Here is a 17,789-nt window from a genome sequence, read left to right on the forward strand (position 1 = left end):
CTATGGCTCTAAAACACCCTTCTTCCACGTCACAGTTGGCTCTCGCTTAGGCATCCTTGCCACATGTTCTCTTTTCTGGCGGAGATGCCTTGTGCCATATCGGAATAGCTCACCAAATGTGTTTGGTGCCGCATCTTTGCCTTCGTTCTCGGGCATGTCCAGTAGAACTCCCAGTTGGGGGGAATGTGTCAAACCCTGTGCATGCGTAACTTTCCATATAGTTGAATTGGCAAGAAGATCCCAAACCATTCTCTCAGCATCCTTGTACTTTTCTGATGTCGGATCCTCGTCTAGTCCCGAGCATGGCAGCGTAAGTATGTCGAGAGCACGCTGACCAAATCCCACGAAGCTCCTTTGCCACTCTGCACGCGCAGTCTCCTCCCCTGCGTCTAAAGCTAAAACATTGTTTCGCCAATAGTCAACTCCAGAGAATCCTTCTCCGTTCTCTTCCAGACAGAAAAGCCGAGTAAGACATATGATCTGTGCAGCATAACTCAGGGCAACGTCAAAATCGATCCAGTCATAATCGAATTTTTCGGTCATATTCTCGAATGTTTGGGGTACGATTGGCGCGATGAGAGGGTGAGACAAACTCCCTTGGATATTTTTCTGGTCGCCCCAAAGGTGTGAAAAGAGGAAATGCCTATCATCATTGTTAGCTTCTTCTTGTTTACGAGAGTAAACATCAACTATCCTGAGCCTACCATTGGTAGATCAAAGGGTCGTTCTTTCGAGCTGCCACAAAGAAGTTGCCAGGTGCAAGTCCCCAGAGCATAAACATGGCTACCTTATATGGCGAGTTTGCATCTTCTAGCTCATTCCAACAAACACGATCAAGGTGTCGAACGAGAATACTTCCAACATCCATCCATACTCCACCGTGCTCATACAGACAAGCTGTGCGCGTCAAATCAGCTCCATGCTGGCCCACAAACGGTCCATCCATGGTCCGATCAACAAAAGCCGAGGGCATGAGACTCTCTGGGGCGAATTGAAGGACATGATTAACTGATCCAGCTACACTGTCCAAAACACGGACGGTCCATTCTGGACCAAGGATGCGAACCCAGTCGATGACATTCCTCTGGTTCCACTTGGGCATGTTGCTCAATCCGGAATGCCAATAAGCCCAAACATTCTTCTCCGATGTGATTGGCTTGTATTCTGAGAGGCTTGCAAAAATTTGTTCATCTGTCCGGCAATCCGTTGGCTCAATAACTTCCAGCTTGTCACGGTACTCCTCTGGAATATTCAGGATCATTTTGGCGTAGATTTGAAGGAAAGGCCGATGAGAATATGTGAAAAAGCGGTTACGCTGAATAAATCTCAGGCACTCCTAAAGAACTGGGAAGAATGTACTTGTTTGGATTTTGCGTTGTGATCATCACCCTGCTTGACTGATGGCTAGAAGATAAACCTGGTGGTGGTTGGGGATGATTAATGTTTCCAGAGAGCGTGTTTCGCACTTATAAGATGTTATATATACCTATATATTAATAACTTTGTATTTTTCCTGTATTAGTATTGTATAAGGTTGAGGTTTACCTCCTGTATTACAGTGGCGCCGCAAAAGTCTGTGGCTACCAAAAGTACCTTTATTTACCGCCTCCTTATAAGGGACATACCGCCCATTAATAGTAGTTTTTGAGTGGTGTGCACGCTACTTGCCGGCAGAATATTAGCGCGGTACCTTGAGTGGTCTCAGACTTTTGCGGCGCCACTGTACTACTAATCAACATACAGCAGCCCGCGATTTACAGGGGCCATGAATGATCTGCAGCCCTAAATTTACAGGGGCCATGAATGATTTGCAGCCCGCAATTTACAGGGGCCATAAATGATCTGCAGCCCGAATTTTACATAGTCATATCAGTAAGTGGATATTTCTGTAAAAAATCACTAGGACGCAATCTGGCCCCATTGCCTTAGGTTTTAATACAGCCTGTATTGCAGTAATCTCTCCAGGTGGTCGTGGTCGGACAATACATGATGAGCGCACGGTGCCTGCTAAGAACTGGGCCCCATCCAGCACTACTGTGGGCGACTTTTAGCCGATTAACTTCATGCAGGTTCATCACTTCAAAATACCACTAGTATTTAGCATTGAATAATGGGTTGCAGTGGCATATAAGTTTCATGCAGCCTGGCGCCTCAGAATCATTTGAGAATTATTCTTTCCCACATTGCCTCAGGAGTTGATTTCATTCCGCAGCGCAAGGTCGTCTGGAGAACAACAAGTGGGCTTTTCATACTCTTTCTCTATCACGTCGGCCAGGAAGTGCTCACTATCATGTCATCGATATCCCCTGCGGAGCTAAAATACATGGAAGCGCATCGCAACGATGATCGTGGTCCAGAGATCATTGCCTGTGGTGTGGTTTGTCTTGCTGCCGCTGTGTTGGTGGTTACTATGCGATTTATATCACGTCGCATGATCGGAGCATCTCTGGGATTCGACGATTTTCTGATTTTAATTGCACTGGTATTAACATTTATCTCTTTATCATAACAGTAAATGGATACTGATTCTGTGGCTAGGCCTTATTCATCGCATATTCGACTTGGTTCTTTTTGGCTGTCCGTTTTGGCATGGGCAAGCATATTATCTATATTAGTAGCGCAAAATGGCTGACCCTTGTGAGATAATTATTGACTCCTTTACTCCTTTAATCTCAGCTAACCTATCACTCTAGTCTATCATTATTGCTGAATCGCTGTTTCTCTTCACTCTCATGACCATCAAACTTTCCATTTTGATGTTTTATCGTCGCATCTTTCCACAGAGATGGTTTCATAATTTCATATGGGTGATGGTCATGATAGTCATCGCTTATAATATGGCTGCATTCCTACCGACTATTATGCAGTGTTTACCGATAGAGCATCAATGGGATCCCTCGGTTCCGGCAACCTGCATTGATATCTATGCCGTGGTAATCTTCAGTGGTACGTTGAACGTGCTCACCGATGTCACTATTCTGGCAATGCCCGCCCCTCTCATTTGGTTTCTCCAAACTTCTAAGAGCAAAAAGCGGAGACTACAGATAGTTTTCTCTTTTGGCATAGCGTAAATTCTCTATTTCCATATGAAGTTTTGCTTGTTATACTGACTCAGATCAAGTACATGCATCGTGTCCGTTGCGCGGACCATCAAGGCTTCTGCCCTCACATCCGCCGATTCATCATGGACCTTAGCTGGATCCCTCTACTGTACGAATCTCGAGATGTGCATGGGTATTGTTGCCGCCTGTGTCCCTACTCTTGGTCCACTTGTCTCATCGGTTTGGACGAAATTGGGCGGTGTGAAAAGAGCATTTTCTTGCCAGGATTATGTTCCGAGTGCACATGTGCTCCCAGTGTATAGAAACCAACTTGGTAGTGAGCCTTCTTTAGTGCATAGCGGTGGACACTCATTGACCTCTCCCCATTCCATTCATATTTCGAAAGCATACGTGGTATCGGTTGAATAAAGTCTCAGAGCTCGTCTATCATTGAATCAGGTCAGAGAGGGTCCATGGGGCGCTGTAGTTACCCAGGCAATGCATTAATGAGTATAATGAAATCAGTTTTTACACACGGTGTCAATTTTAATCTCAGTTTTCTTTTCCAGCATAGGATAGGGCGGTATTATACACGGATGTGTCCATTGTTGTAGATCTCTATGATCTAGACTTCAATGCGCCCTCAAAGTGGAATAAAGGACCGCATTAATTAGTAGTATCGTAATCGCCAATTATGTTGCTTCATTCAAGTGGTACGCCGCGCAAATACATGCACGATACTCATTGCGCCTCCCACGGTAGATTCGGCCCCATTTTAGCGGGGCTCCTTCCTGGGTTATTTTATGTGGGAATGCAAAATAAGCGTAATCACTAAAAATTCTACCAGGTAGTCTGATTCAGACAATGATGAAAACGATGGTATTCAGTCTATCTATTATCCTGGATTTTATAGGGGGGCAGAAAGCCGAACAAACTGCCGGAAGGTGGAAATTGCCCTGGACGCCTGGATTCCCTGGAAGATCAGGTGATCAGGATGCGGAAGATGGATCCTAGTAAATTACTAGTGGGAATTCCACTCCGACACATTATTATGGGCTGCAAAACATGGGCAAGAAGCGATAGCCCGGAAATCGCTAGATTCAGGAGCTCATATCCAATCTCTATCTCAATCCGATGAGCCACTACTATCGTTAGCGGCACGAAATGAGCATGAGGCGTTAGTCAAGATATGCCCTAAGGTCGTGAATAGCCTGAGGGAGACTACTACTACCACTGACTTTGTGGACTTGGTTGATATAACTGTATTCAGCTTGGGATATACAAGTGCAAAAGAAGATGAAATCTAGATCAACCAGGCTTTGCAGCCTCAAGAAGCGGTTGAAATAGACGGTCATGGAGAGATAGCATCTTATTGCTCTCTGCACCCGCAGAAATTGTTGCATTTTTCTCATACCACTCTTCGCTTTCGATATCACTCCAGCCCATGATAAGTACCAAGGTTTTCGAAGCACCCCGATCGCGAAACTGTTGGAGCGGAGGAATGATCCATCCCTTCGACATGCCGATGTAGTTCTCGGACTTGTGCAAGAGTTGTCTCAAAATATCCAAATCTGAGACAAGGATCCTCTCTTGTGCAGGAGTCAGAGAAGCATCAAAAGAGACCAAATATACCGAGCATATACCATCTGGGGCAGGCTCGCAAGCTCCAATCATTGAGGGGAGAAGCTCCATCGTAAAGGGTGCAGATTTTGGTCGCGCCCCTATCCGGCTTTCAAGGTCCCCGATCCATTGAGGGTAGATAGACGAGATGAAATGTTCCGCGTTTTGACCTTGTTCCCATTCTGTGGCCCTAGTTAACAGAGAAGATCGCAGCTTTGATATGCCGGCTTGGGGAAATTTTACCAACGAAAATGTGCACCTCCTCTGGGTTTTCCACACACTGACCATGCCAGGCTCTTATGCACCCCGGCTGTATGCATAAAAACTGCAAATATTCATCCCAAGAAGCCGCAGGCGTGTATGTTGACGGCGCTTGCAGAATGACCATGGAGGTAGAAGAAGTCATTGTTTTCTAGGCAGCACTGCTATACAACAAAAGACTAATGACCCGTTGGGGGTGCACAAATATTGGCAACTACTTATATTGTTGGATGAAGGAGTTAGGTACTCAGCGATGTACGGACAAGGCTAAAAAGTTGGTCAGGATGGATGTAGAGAGTGTTTTCTATCCATATGGCCCCTTTCTATCCATATGGCCCCTTTTTATCCTATGGCCCCATTCTTATCCCATGGCCCCATGTTTATCCCATGGCCCGGAGTATGGCTCCCTTTTATCCCATGGTCCCCCTTTAGACTACTTCCTAATAGATTACTTAGGTATATGCGCAAGCTTGCCAGAGCTCTGGTTGTCTCCTAGAATCCAAAGAAACTTCTTTTCCCCTTGGCCCTTCACTGTTATGTTTCATACTAATACGGCAATAATCGCAACCATGCGGCCGCTCAGTGTTCTGCCATTCCTTTTCACCTTTTCATTAGCCTTTGACGCTCAATCTCAGTGGGCTTGGATCGATGAAAGTTGCCATGACAAAATTCCTAGTTTGAATTTAGCCGGTGAGAACTACCTAAAATTGACGGAGGCATCATACAATGCCCTAGGGGAAGGGATCACTGAGCGCACATCACGACTGCTCGGAAGCTTGTTTGGGACAACGGATCCATATGGCCTTGTTATCAAGAGTACGTTGTTGAATGTGCTTACAATCGGAATGCACATGCTAATAAAGAAACAGACAGATACAAAGGATCTGAAAGGTCTTGGTGCAGATGGAAGCAAAATCTCATATTCGCTTTACTGCGATGGATCTGCCTTTAAATGGACCACAACATATGTGGAATGTGAGCGTGAGGGAGAAGAAATTCCAGGTGGAGGTAAGATGACAAGTTGAAAATCATAATCACTACTATCATGGTCTAGGAGAAGGTTTGCGGTGACACAATCATGTGATCACTTGTCTTCTCTTCCCCCCTCTCTCTTTGTTGTCCTCATATAGTATAAACACGTTCTTACTCGGAACATTTTGCTCGCAATAGCCACTGAAAAATTGTGAATACCCTTAGGTATGTGGTATGCAACACGAAGCCCTGAAAACGCACCGGTTCTTTATATTCCGGGTGCTAAGCGGGAACACTATTGCCCTAGCGGCGTGGGTGGCGCGTCTATCCCCGGGGGTTCCCATATAATCCTATGCCCCGAGGCATTCCAGAAAAGAGCGAGTCTAGACCATGTTAAAGGTGTGAAACAACCTGCTGGTACAAGTCTCACCGACATGGAGTCCACTGGTTCAATTCTGCTACACGAGATCACGCATGCGAAGTTGTCGAGTTTGTTTTCTTGCCTTCCGAAGTTGTCGAGTTTGTTTTCTTGCCTTCCTCCCTGAAAGCTGATGCTAATCAATTCTGTAGCTCAAGATTACGCGTACGGGCTCATCAAGTGCCTTCTTTTATCTCGAAATCCAATGAAATCTAAGAAGAACGCAGATACATATGAATATTTTTCCCTAGGTAGGGGAACTCCTACGCTTCGATGTGTCAACGGCAAATGGCTGATTACTAACCTCTACCAGGCATATACTTGGACAAAACTAACTGGCGTGACGGAATTGCTCGTGATTCGTGATTTCGACATATAAATGAGTCCTTGACCCTTGTTGATGCCTTTCTTATTGCGCGTCGATCTGCCCCCGATGCGTCGAATTGCTCTCTTACATTTGAAGAGCTGCAGATAGTCCATACAGAGAAATGACCACTGGTCTCTCCTTGAATGAATAGTTCGAACTTTGATTGTTGGTGTCTTTCTTTGCCCTGATGAAGTAGAGTTGTGTCCCGGATGTATAACGTAATTCCCAAGCGACTCGCTCACCCAAGCGATCCGTCCACCCCAAAACATTAGACATTCTATGGTTCAAATTTGGAAGGGGCAGTAAGTAAAACAGATCGACAAGAGCTTGAACTACAGAAAAAGGTGGAGGTGGACGGTTCCGAAATTTATTTCGGCACACTATATTTCCGTCACAACTTTATTTGGAGCTTCACAGCTCTACTAAAGCGAGTCTGCCTTGGTTAAAATATAAGTGGATAGTAAACAATGGTATGATGATAATTAAGAGGGCACGGGCTGAGCACCTTGCTCTGGCGTACAGGGATTGAGATATCACTGCTGTAAAAGAAGAGTCGGGCCGATTCTATAGCTGTCTGTAGTAGTAGGCCCCGCCAATTTGGCCATATTCTCTATATTTTCACAATCGCCAGCTGATTAAAAATTTCCGCCAGATCGCTGCGAACAGTTCAATTTTAACTGCCCTGGCTGTTCAATGAGCTGATAACGTACAATGGAAAGTGTCTATCTGCAGGTATGTACTTGTTACCAACTTGATGAATAACCGGATCCTAGGTATCATTCAAATTTTTTGTTATCTGTCTTCTAACACTCCTCTCCAGCGTTGACCTGAAACTCGACGCCTGCTTCTTCCCCAATCCATTTGAGATCGTTGGGGAGTTGAGCCCACTGTTCGGCATAGCCGAAAAGAGCACCGATAGCCTCATTCAGAGCTTCTGCAACCTCACACGCAATAACAGCTGAGTCCTTCAAGTGAAAACTCGCTAGACCAGTCATCTGCTCTAACGGCCCCATGTTCAGGGAGTTGTAATAGTTGAGGTCGACTTGAGCTGGGACCATAAGCAAGTTGACAGGCATAGAAATAATCTCTCGTCCCTCTTCACGGTCAATAGTGGAATTAACGGCATTCCTGATGGCCACATGTGCAAATGTAGCGGCTAGTCCCCAAAGCCACTGCTGAAGATTCTCAGGGGTGTACTGTGACTGTCCCAGGGAGACCACTATCTCTCCTTCATGATTAAATCCATCAGAGCTAGCATCAGGACCTTCCGTAGAAGGAAACCACCACGGCATGGCGCTCACTTGTGGTCCGTTGTCGCAGGTATAATAGGTGGCCACAGAGGTACCCGTTGTGAACGAGCCTACGGCACCCCCTGGAAGTACAGAATTCTCATACCATGTTGTTGCATTTATCGTTTTAGTAACTGGGGGGCCAGTGCTCGTGCAGAGATTGGAGAAAGCTGTGTAGAACCTAGTCACTAGGTCTTGGGCAGCCGCGGTGGGGTTGAAGTCGCCCGCTGTTGTAGATGCTTCTGCCCAGTTTCCAGCTGTGACTGGGGACTCAGTAAGGGTATCCACAGACACACTGTGGAAGACGCCCTTTGAGTTAGAGTCTGTCCAGGTAGAACCCACACATTCTCTGTAGGGACCCCAGCCATAGTCAGTGTACACGGCCGACGCACAGTGGAGCAGCGCGCCATTATTGCCGTAATAACTGTAAGGAATGTTTGGCGTAGTCATGGAGAGAGCCGGTGTAGTTGTAGGAGTCCAAGTTGGTGGCAAAGTGTAAGGACATTCATAGTCCTTCGATATCTGCCTTACAACTCCATTGTTGCAGGCACAGAACAGTGCATTGGCCTCAGAATACGCATGCGGATTTTGAGACAACGAACATTGTGGGTTCGGACGCGTGGAGGTTGCTGTTGAGACCGAAAGACTTGCGCTACTTGAGGCTTGTTGAAACGAACAGTTTTAGTGTACACCAGGTAAAAAACGAGGGACTTGTTTCCATACATATCGTGCGGGACTTTGACTTGCAAGCCTTGGGTTTATCTGGGGGCATTTAGTGTTTGTCAATCAAGATCAGGCAATGAGCATGATTGCAACATACGTGAAATCGGTAAACTTGTGCGCAATACCGATGATGGCACCGCCACTGGTGATAGCCGTGGCTCCGGGGCTGAACTGGTTAGTGCAAGAACAAATAAGCAGGCATATAACGAGTGATCGTACCTTTGAATGTTGCACAAGGTTTGGAATTGCATGCTTTGTATTTACCTGGAGGAAATCAGTGAGTACTTATCAACGCCGAGTAGGTGGCTATAGCATACTTGACCTCAAAGCTGTTGACGATGCCGCTGAGGATGTTAACCGCGGCTCTGGAGTTATTCTGGGTTTAGCATAGATAAACAGTAAGTGTGAATTTAGGTGATAGTACCCTTAGATGAAGCGTGAGGCTTGGATTTGCAGGCCTTTATTTTACCTGACGGAAATCAGCGGGTGTGAGTCAACGCCAAGAAGGCGGCTATAGCGTACTTGACATTAACCTTGAATTAAGGATATCCTCGGGTAAGTCCTCTTGCCCTAGGACTGCTGTGGAATAGGCATGGAAAGACAGCCGGGGATGAGCCAAATTTGCCCCCTGATGCTCCCTTCCAGGCAAGGCCAAGGCGATGACCGCAAGCTGTAGCAGCAACCATATGAGTCACATTTTGGAATAAGATCCTCAAGAAAATAAACAATAAAAGAAGATGGTCGACAAGATAAAGTTAGGACCGAAACAAAATTGGACATTCAACATGCGGTTATGGCCACGGTGAAAGCAGCAAGCTGTCCCTTTCTATTAACCGCGCCGTGCCTGATGATTAAACACATTGTATTAACTAGAGTTTTGGCCCTCTTCGCTGGCTCATCATCTTTCGTATGATGGGGAGATGCCGCAGTTTGTGCATGGGATGATGATCATCTCCGTCCATCAGCCCCACCAATTGTTGCCCGATCGCCTATTTTCGAGCTTTCCGCCCGCTTATTCTAAGGGCCGAAGCATAGATTTTTCTGTCCGCTTGTTTTAGGGTCCATGTTGCAAGGAATCGATCCTACTAACCCTAGCCCGAGCCTGAGGGATACATTCTCGTTGGCGCTCTTATGAGATGTTGATGGCGTTGAGACTCAGTGGAAGTCGGATCGCCACAGCAGAAACCTGAGAAGAAACGAAATCACGAAGGAGAGCAAATGAGAGCTTTGAGTTGTATTGACTGAGTGACCTCCCGAAAGGAAAGCCTGTCTATCTATCTGCGGCGGTGGGCGCTGACACCTCAGGCACACGCCTCATCAGATGTTTCATCGGCCCCTCTCTGAGCTAACTCTTAATTGATCCTGACTATATCCCGTCAAGACAGCCTGCTTGGCCCCCGAAAAGGGCGGTTGGAAAGGCAGAATGTCCGGAGAATGGGGAAATTCGGCTTCCGACAGGACGGACTCGACACGTAGTAGAGAACGACCAAACCAATTTAGTAAATCATTTCGGTTGACTGACAGAGAGATTTAACTAGATGCTATGGATGAGTAAGGAGTGCTTGTCCTCACATGAAGCGGCAAGCCTGGATAATTCACGAAAGAAATCACGTATGCGGTGTCCGATCGCCAATATCAGGGTTTCCGCCCGCTTATCTCAGGGTCTGAAAAGGTAGATCGTACTGACTCTAGATATAGTGCGGCATAGATCCATACCTGTACATGAGCCCTGCCGGTAAATCGGACATTTCCTTTGGCTCGAGGTTGTGTCATGGTTTGGCTCGCTTTTTTTAAGGTCTGGAAAATAGGTCGTGCTGACTGGATCTATAGGTCTTCACACGTAGAGGGTAAGGAGGTCTATTTCTTCTTCTCTCCCAGAAAGAGGACGTAAGCGCGATCTATCATCTTCTCTCCTCAATTAGATCTACACCTTACGAAGGGGAAGAAGGGATCGATTTCGCGATCGATGTATTTAATCAATTTAGACATCTCTCACGACGAGACGACTACTTACGGATATATAGTCTCTTCCTTCGATCTAACGTGTTGCATCGCGTCATCTCGTAGATAACATGATCGATCACAAAGCGAGTGATACCTCTCGCGAGCCAACCCCCCCCCCCCCCCCTCCCAATTCGCGTAAGTCATCCCCTCGATAGTTGATTTATTTCTGTTCGGCGGACGGCCCATCCGGGGTCGGGGCACGGCGGCCGGGCGGCGCGCAGCCAACCAAAGGCGGCCCCCCTCCCCCGGGCGCGGCCGGTTTCAGACTGCAGCAGCAGCAGGGTGGATTTACAACTAAGGTATAGGGGACAGCAATCACGCCAGCACTAGAAGCTAAGATTCTTGGTGTTATCCTCGATCAAGAATTACGATTCAGGTCACACATCGGACGAGCTGCGGACATAGGAATGAAAGCCGTCTTTGCTTTGAAACAGCTTCGGGGATTGCTACCATCGGTATCACGACAGCTGTTCGTATCCATAGTCGCGTCTAAGATCGACTATACAGCGTCAGTCTAGTGCTCTATCCAGAAGGATGCCATTGGCCCTGCGGGCATTGAACGATCCTTTAGAGCGATCCAGCGAATAGCAATATAGGCGATTGTCGGGGCGTTTCGTACTACGGCCCTCACTATTGCTGAAGCGGAAGCTGGCATCGAACCGACCTGTGTACGTCTCCGGACACGGGTTATGAAACATTGGATCATTTGTCACTCCCTCCTGAAGGACCATCCATTTTGGCCTAGTCGGATGGCAGCAGTTGCTCAAGATAGACAATATCATTCGCCATTCAAGGTTCTATCGAGGCATAGGCCATAGTCCTTGTCCGATCTCGAATCGTACATTAAGCTTCTACTAAAGCAAGAGGCAAGCTATGCTAGTCATTCCACTATTCATCTACTAGTTTCTTAGACCAAATGTGACGCTAGATAACTTGAAGCCATTTAGGGATCTCAGATAGTAACTTGTCACTAGGTTCTTTCTACTCTACTAGCAACCTATCACTATAGTCGTCGCGGATAGCATACGTAACCTACAAGGGTCTGCTTAGGTGCCTAAGCACTAGCCTCAATGGTACTAGAAACCCAACCTCCCTAAACTCCTCTACATTGGTCGTACGTATACTCAATTTCTCCAATGGAACATAGCCTTTAGGCTTGCCCGCGGAGACCGCACGAAAGATGGCTCGCCCTAGTCTGGATCGAGCGCATAGTTAACCAGACGTGTTCGAATCGCACCATTACACGCCTCTAATCCAGCGTTAGCAATAGCGTCAATTTGACGGTTCTATGAACATTGTCCTAGCTTACAATCCCAGCCTGAAAGAACTTGCAGATATGAAGCCGGCATTCTGGATGGTGGCGGTGAATTGTCTCCAATAGACATTGGGGAAATTTATTGGGGCATAGAAAAACCAAATCGAATAGAGAGGGCAGCCGTTAGACTAAATCCGCCAAGGGCTGCCAGGTATCATTTGGTGGGAAAGCTTTTTCATGCGAATGATCTAATCCCATGACTGGAGGGATCCTCTCGTAGTGATCTAGGGATCCATGTAGGTCATCCGCAAAGATCTTGATACGTTTGGTGCCTTTCTCTCTTGAATCGAACTCGGGTGATTCTGCCGAGACCAATTCTCCGTCAACCACAAGCCGGTTCACGTATTGGAAACTCGCATTGCGTTGAAGTGTTTGCGCAATATTTTCAACGAGGTCACTTAATCCCTGATTTATATGGGCCATGGTATGACAGAAAGCCCCGAAGAAATCTTTCCCCTTAAACCTCGCTTATTAGATGGTAATAAGCCGCCTCTGGTGCATGTCTTGTTTAAAAAGGCAGGTGACCCTTTTTTTGGAGGGGCCAGACTGAGGGGTTTTCAGCTTTTACATCGCATATTTAGCTCATTCAAGGATCATGAAATCATATTATTACCGCGGGCTAAAGATCCTGAGTTCTGTGGCCCCAGGGCCACAGAATGACTTAGGTTAACTATGGCGGACTTGCCCCTGTGGATCAAATTGGGTGGGTCCACGGGTTCAATCGTTTTTTATCCTGGCCACTAGCCCCGTGAAAATATGGGCCATATCTGTAAGAACCGTTAGCCCAACAAGGACGGAAACAGTCTGCCTTTTAAGCTTTGTCCTAATCTGCCCTCTTTCTTAGGGGGCCGAAGCAGAAGGTGTGACTTCTTTCGGTAACAATAGTCTACATACATCACTTTGTCCCGGTATGCGGTTTAAATCGGGCGTTGAACCTTACCCTAAGAAGCCCCCAAATCTTGGGATGACCCATCACCCGCCAAGAAATCCATCACGAGAGGGCTAGAAACGCCGCCACTAGTGCACATCAATCAGTCAATCAAATTCTATTAACCTTTCTAAGCCCAACTAGGTCTACGCCCATTCGACTCGTAAGTCACGTCTAGTGAGCCCTAGAAGAAGCGCGGCTTCTGACTACCATCGGTTGTATAAAACAATTCTCGTTCCTGCCTGCGAACTCTTCGGCTGTGTTCTTTACTCTGGCGCTCTTTCGCTTTAGCTGTTGGTGGATCTTTCCTAAATATCCTCCCCAGCCACTCCATCCTCGCTCAACGTAACTTAGACCGGTTAGGACAGACGACTAGTGACCACCCAATATGTGAAAAGCTAAGAGGAGACAAATCGCACACTGAGCCAATAAACATTCGAATTTGTCTCTCGTAAGCCGGAACTCTATATCGAGCCAAGTCAAAGAGATTACCTTTGGCCATAGGTCGCCAAAACTAGGCAAAATGCTTGCACTAATTTCTATGCTCCATAAAGGCCTGATGAGGGCTTGGTGGTGGACGTGTTTACTAGAGGTAGAAATGCACGTAATCCAACGATTCCTAGCCGATAGGCGGGTGTAATTGGCCGACCCACTTAAATGACGGACATGCTTTACGGCCCCAGATGCAACGGGGGAATCCACGTTCGACCCACTTCTTTTTATGCCTGGCGGCTCGGACCTACAGCAACGTATCCATACCCCAAAGAATACCGTCTAGATACCATCGCGGTATAGACCGATCGTCAAAGCGAACCACGGAAGTGTGATATCCGGCGTACTAAAATTATCATATTCTCGAGACGAGATGATAAAAGTAAATCACGTCTAGTCTTTTCTTTACACTTGGTGCTCTGGTTTCCGTCTCGGTTTCCATATTGAGCCCGTAATAGTCCGGTCTAGAAGACGCATAAGTGGAGTGATCCAATTATTCGAATGGTTTAATATGAGCAATTGAGTAATTGGGACCGAGGTGTGAAGGCTTGTGAGTATCCATCAATTAATTATCTTCATTGGCCTAGTTCCACTAGTCAATTTGACGGTTCTATGAACATTGTCCTAGCTTAAAATCCCAGCCTGAGCTCTTTAAATGATCTTTATTGAGATAGGAAGTAATGTTGTCAGAAATGAACTGCGACAACAACACACGGCTCTGCCTCTTAGGATTGCTTTGAATTAGCGTTGTCGTGTCCTAGGAGATAGTCACGGCCGAATGGGCTTCTTTCGTGCCGGCCGGTGACGAAACGGAGTGAACTAGGAGAGCGTCTACTAAGAAGTTCTCCCTCTATTTTAAGACTACATTACAATTGCCCCGTTATTACATGTATTTGGACTTTGTATGATGCCCCCATTTAATTTGCTTTCCTACCGCCGCTCGTTGCCATAATCGACTGCCTATCATGATGCAATCCCTACAGGGGTCTATGGGGGTCTGTGGGCAAAGGGAGTATAAGCAATGCCCCCTAGCATGACTTCTGGAGGTCAGCGATTAGTCTTGTATTAAATATAATCACTACGTTTACCCTGAACTTCGCACTTTCGGTACATTTCACTGTCTAAGTCTTTGAAACATCTGGGTACTGAGATTAGGGCCTAATAGTTGGAGAAAGAGCTTCATCGGCTAGTTTGAAGTCTAATGTCTCAGACTGTTGCGACGTATGATCGGAACGATTGAGTCGCAAGAGAGTTGGGGGCCACACGCATGGCGCTTAGGGATCGAGTTCTAGGTGTTCAAGAGGAGAAGGATGCCCTAACGGTCAATGTAGGCAAGGTATTAAATCCTCCAAGTACAAGAGTGTGGGGCAGTGGGGCTGAGTCTGCAAGCCTCAACCTACTTAGTAAAGGCGAGCTGTACCTCATTGGCCATGCATAAAATACGGCACAGTCACCCCTCACTTGACGGCTTGGGGAACGATGATTTACAGTTTTAAGATGTATTACTTCACCCAGAGGATACTACATCCCGCAGATACCACCAATTACCCCGAGGACAATGTATACAGCGGCACAGCAAAAGTCTGTGACCCCCCAAAGTACCGCGCTAATATTCTACCGGCAATTAGCGCCCGCACCACTCAAAACCTACTATTAATGGGCGGTATGTCCCTTATTAGGAGGCGGTAAAGAAAGGTACTTTGGGAGGTCACAGAATTTTGCGGTGCCACTGTAATGAAGGGAGTGATACGGCGCAGTCAGTTGTTACCCACCCTCGCTTCCGTCCCTGTACTTAGTGTGTTACAGAATTTCCATGTGGCAAAGGCACCATTGCTCGGAACTAGGCTCGATTGCGCTTGCTGGAGCGTTGTATGACTCTCTGGGAGCTTCTCATCAGAGTCATCCCTCACAAATCATTCCTAAGGCCAAATTTGCACTACATCTGATGTCTGTAGATTACTTGCCGTAATGCCTTCAGCCGGGGGGAGAACTACTCTTTCGATCCTCATCAATTATGGCTGATCATCATGTGTAGCTAACGCACTGAGTAAAATATTTCAGCGTGTTTCACTTCCCTGTAAGCCATGAGGTTAGTGCTCTCTGAAAGTTGCTCGGTATCCGAACTGCCCATCTCTATCTGCTCCATATGATTAGCTGATAAACCTTGTTGGCCGTCAGTCTAGCCTTCCCTGCACGGGGCGTAGCGCCACGTGGTAGTCTCCACTGTGATATGCACCACCCTAGCCCACAAACCTGTCTTGTGATCTGCATATTGCGTCAACAAGCTGAAAATTAAGGCGTGGCATAGGGCAAATATCCCTGTGGAAAAAGAACCATTGGGTGTCAAATGCGCCAACGATCTTACAACGCCCAATCTTACCAACAGGCGATCAAAGGCGATGAAACCTAGACCCCTGATTTCGCGAATACGAAGGTTTCAGGTCCTTCTATAAGAAGTATGTACCACTTGCGCTTGTTTTTCTCTACAAGTATCTCTCTCCTTTCACTCTATGACAAGCATTCCTGTCTACCACACAAGAGAACCCTTCTATACTTGGTCCTTCCACACTTTATTCTCGGATCCTCCAACCCGCTACCATGCCAAAAGGAACTAGCAAGTCAGAGTTGGATGGGAAATACTCAAGTAAAAGCTCCCTTGCTATTAGTTACACGTCTAGAACGCAGCGTGTGAGCAAAGCAAAGAAGGGGAAGCGAGTTCACCCGTGTAAATTTTCTGAGTGCGACAAGGTAAGACTTCAACGCTCACATTATTGACTATCAAACTAACCGTCCTGTAGATCTTCACCCGAGCTGAACACAAGAGACGACACGAGATGCGCCATAACCTCAAAAAACTCTATCACTGTACTCATTATGGATGCATGGTTGCTTTCGAGAATCCTGAGAACTTGATAAGTCACATGGAGAAGAGGTGAGTAATGCCATCAACCATCTATCTCCATCTTCTCAAGCTCACAATTCCTATAGTGAGCATGATTCCGTGGATAGCCAGTCTACGGAAGGATCCCTTTGCCCAATCGTTAGCGAGACCACCTCCAACACACGGTCTGAATCGACGTCTTTGCCTCCTACTAGTCACCCTAATAGTACTACTAAAGGGGGCAAGAAGTCGAATACACCGACCATTGCAACTGCCGAGTGGATTAATTATCAGACTTATCGCCCTGAAAACAGTCCTATACACGAGGACAGTTTTGCACTGACTGAGATGTCTGCTTCCATCTCCACAGAAGCTTTGCCCACGCTTGTAGATCAGATGCCTGTTACTTTTGCTGGACAGATACAGGACATCTGCTACGGTCCAGGAGGCTTGACAACAGTGTCCTCGTTTCAGGGTATCGACACAGCTTTCGAGTATCAAATGAAGTCGCAACCGACAGGCCCTTTACAATATTCGCAGCAAACCCCGCTCTGGGAAGTATGTGCACAGGTAGAATATCTTTCAACTGAACAATGCTAATATGGCTATTCTAGACCTTGCCGTTTATGTTTCCTAATTCTCCATTTACATATTCTGTCCCGCAAGAACCTTGGATGGTCCAAGATAATCCCGCAATTAGTCCTAAGCACCTTTAACGGCAATGGAATTGTTGGGAATATGCAGTCTGAACGAGAGTCGAGAAGTGTATAGATATTCAGATGTCCATTTACGTACATTCTAATGTTAGAATCAGAATCCAACAGTCCTATAGATAATATCAGTTCAGCTTCTCCCTTCCAGTCAGATTAACAACTCTACAAGAAAGCAGAAAGACCCATGATCAAAAGGTCAGTACACCTTTCCTGTCACGTTGATTCTGTTTTGACGTAAGCTTCAAGTTTCCTCTCGAACTCCAAGAGCCTCATTCAGCAATCAAAACCCATGCAGGCCAGCAAACAGCCATATCAGCCTCAAAATTGCCCGGGTATAAATGCAAATCCCTTTCTGTTGTTTTCCATAGCCATCTCAGCTGCTGCATCTGTGACAGGTTACATACACGGTGCCGCTAGTAGACAATACATGTACAAGCACAAACACCTAGTAATTACAATAGTTTGCAGCAAAATTATAATAATAATAATAACAATAATAGCAAGAATGACGAAAATGCATGGTGACTTCACAGCGGCTAGTGGCAAGCAGATCACCCCGAATCAGTCAAGGGCGCTAGATGGCCCTGCTCAACGAGATCTGCTGATAAATATCAACAATTCCTCAGATCTAGCCGTATCTAGTATGAGATCGTCACATGAACACAGCTACAGCACTAGCCCTGCTAGTCCTCCATGCGAGCCATGCGCTGTGCCGTAACCGAGGGAGATCCTCTTTTCACCTTTGGATCTTGAAATTCTTGTCAG

General features: G+C 46.5%; 2 protein-coding genes across 2 annotated transcripts; both read right to left on the reverse strand.

Moving 5' to 3' along the window:
• On the reverse strand, positions 1 to 1,261 carry PFLUO_LOCUS2311 (uncharacterized protein; the record flags this gene model as incomplete). The annotated part of the gene is made up of 2 exons (XM_073779438.1): positions 1 to 643; positions 705 to 1,261. The coding sequence occupies 2 exons, from the start codon at positions 1,259 to 1,261 to the stop codon at positions 1 to 3; spliced, it is 1,200 nt and encodes a 399-aa protein (XP_073636393.1).
• A 6,221-nt stretch (positions 1,262 to 7,482) lies between these two features.
• On the reverse strand, positions 7,483 to 8,418 carry PFLUO_LOCUS2312 (uncharacterized protein; the record flags this gene model as incomplete). Its single annotated transcript, XM_073779439.1, has 1 exon — positions 7,483 to 8,418. The coding sequence occupies one exon, from the start codon at positions 8,416 to 8,418 to the stop codon at positions 7,483 to 7,485; it is 936 nt and encodes a 311-aa protein (XP_073636394.1).
• Between the last annotated feature and the right edge of the window lie 9,371 nt (positions 8,419 to 17,789).

Source organism: Penicillium psychrofluorescens (genome assembly GCF_964197705.1).
Source record: "Penicillium psychrofluorescens genome assembly, chromosome: 2".
NCBI classification, from domain to species: domain Eukaryota; kingdom Fungi; phylum Ascomycota; class Eurotiomycetes; order Eurotiales; family Aspergillaceae; genus Penicillium; species Penicillium psychrofluorescens.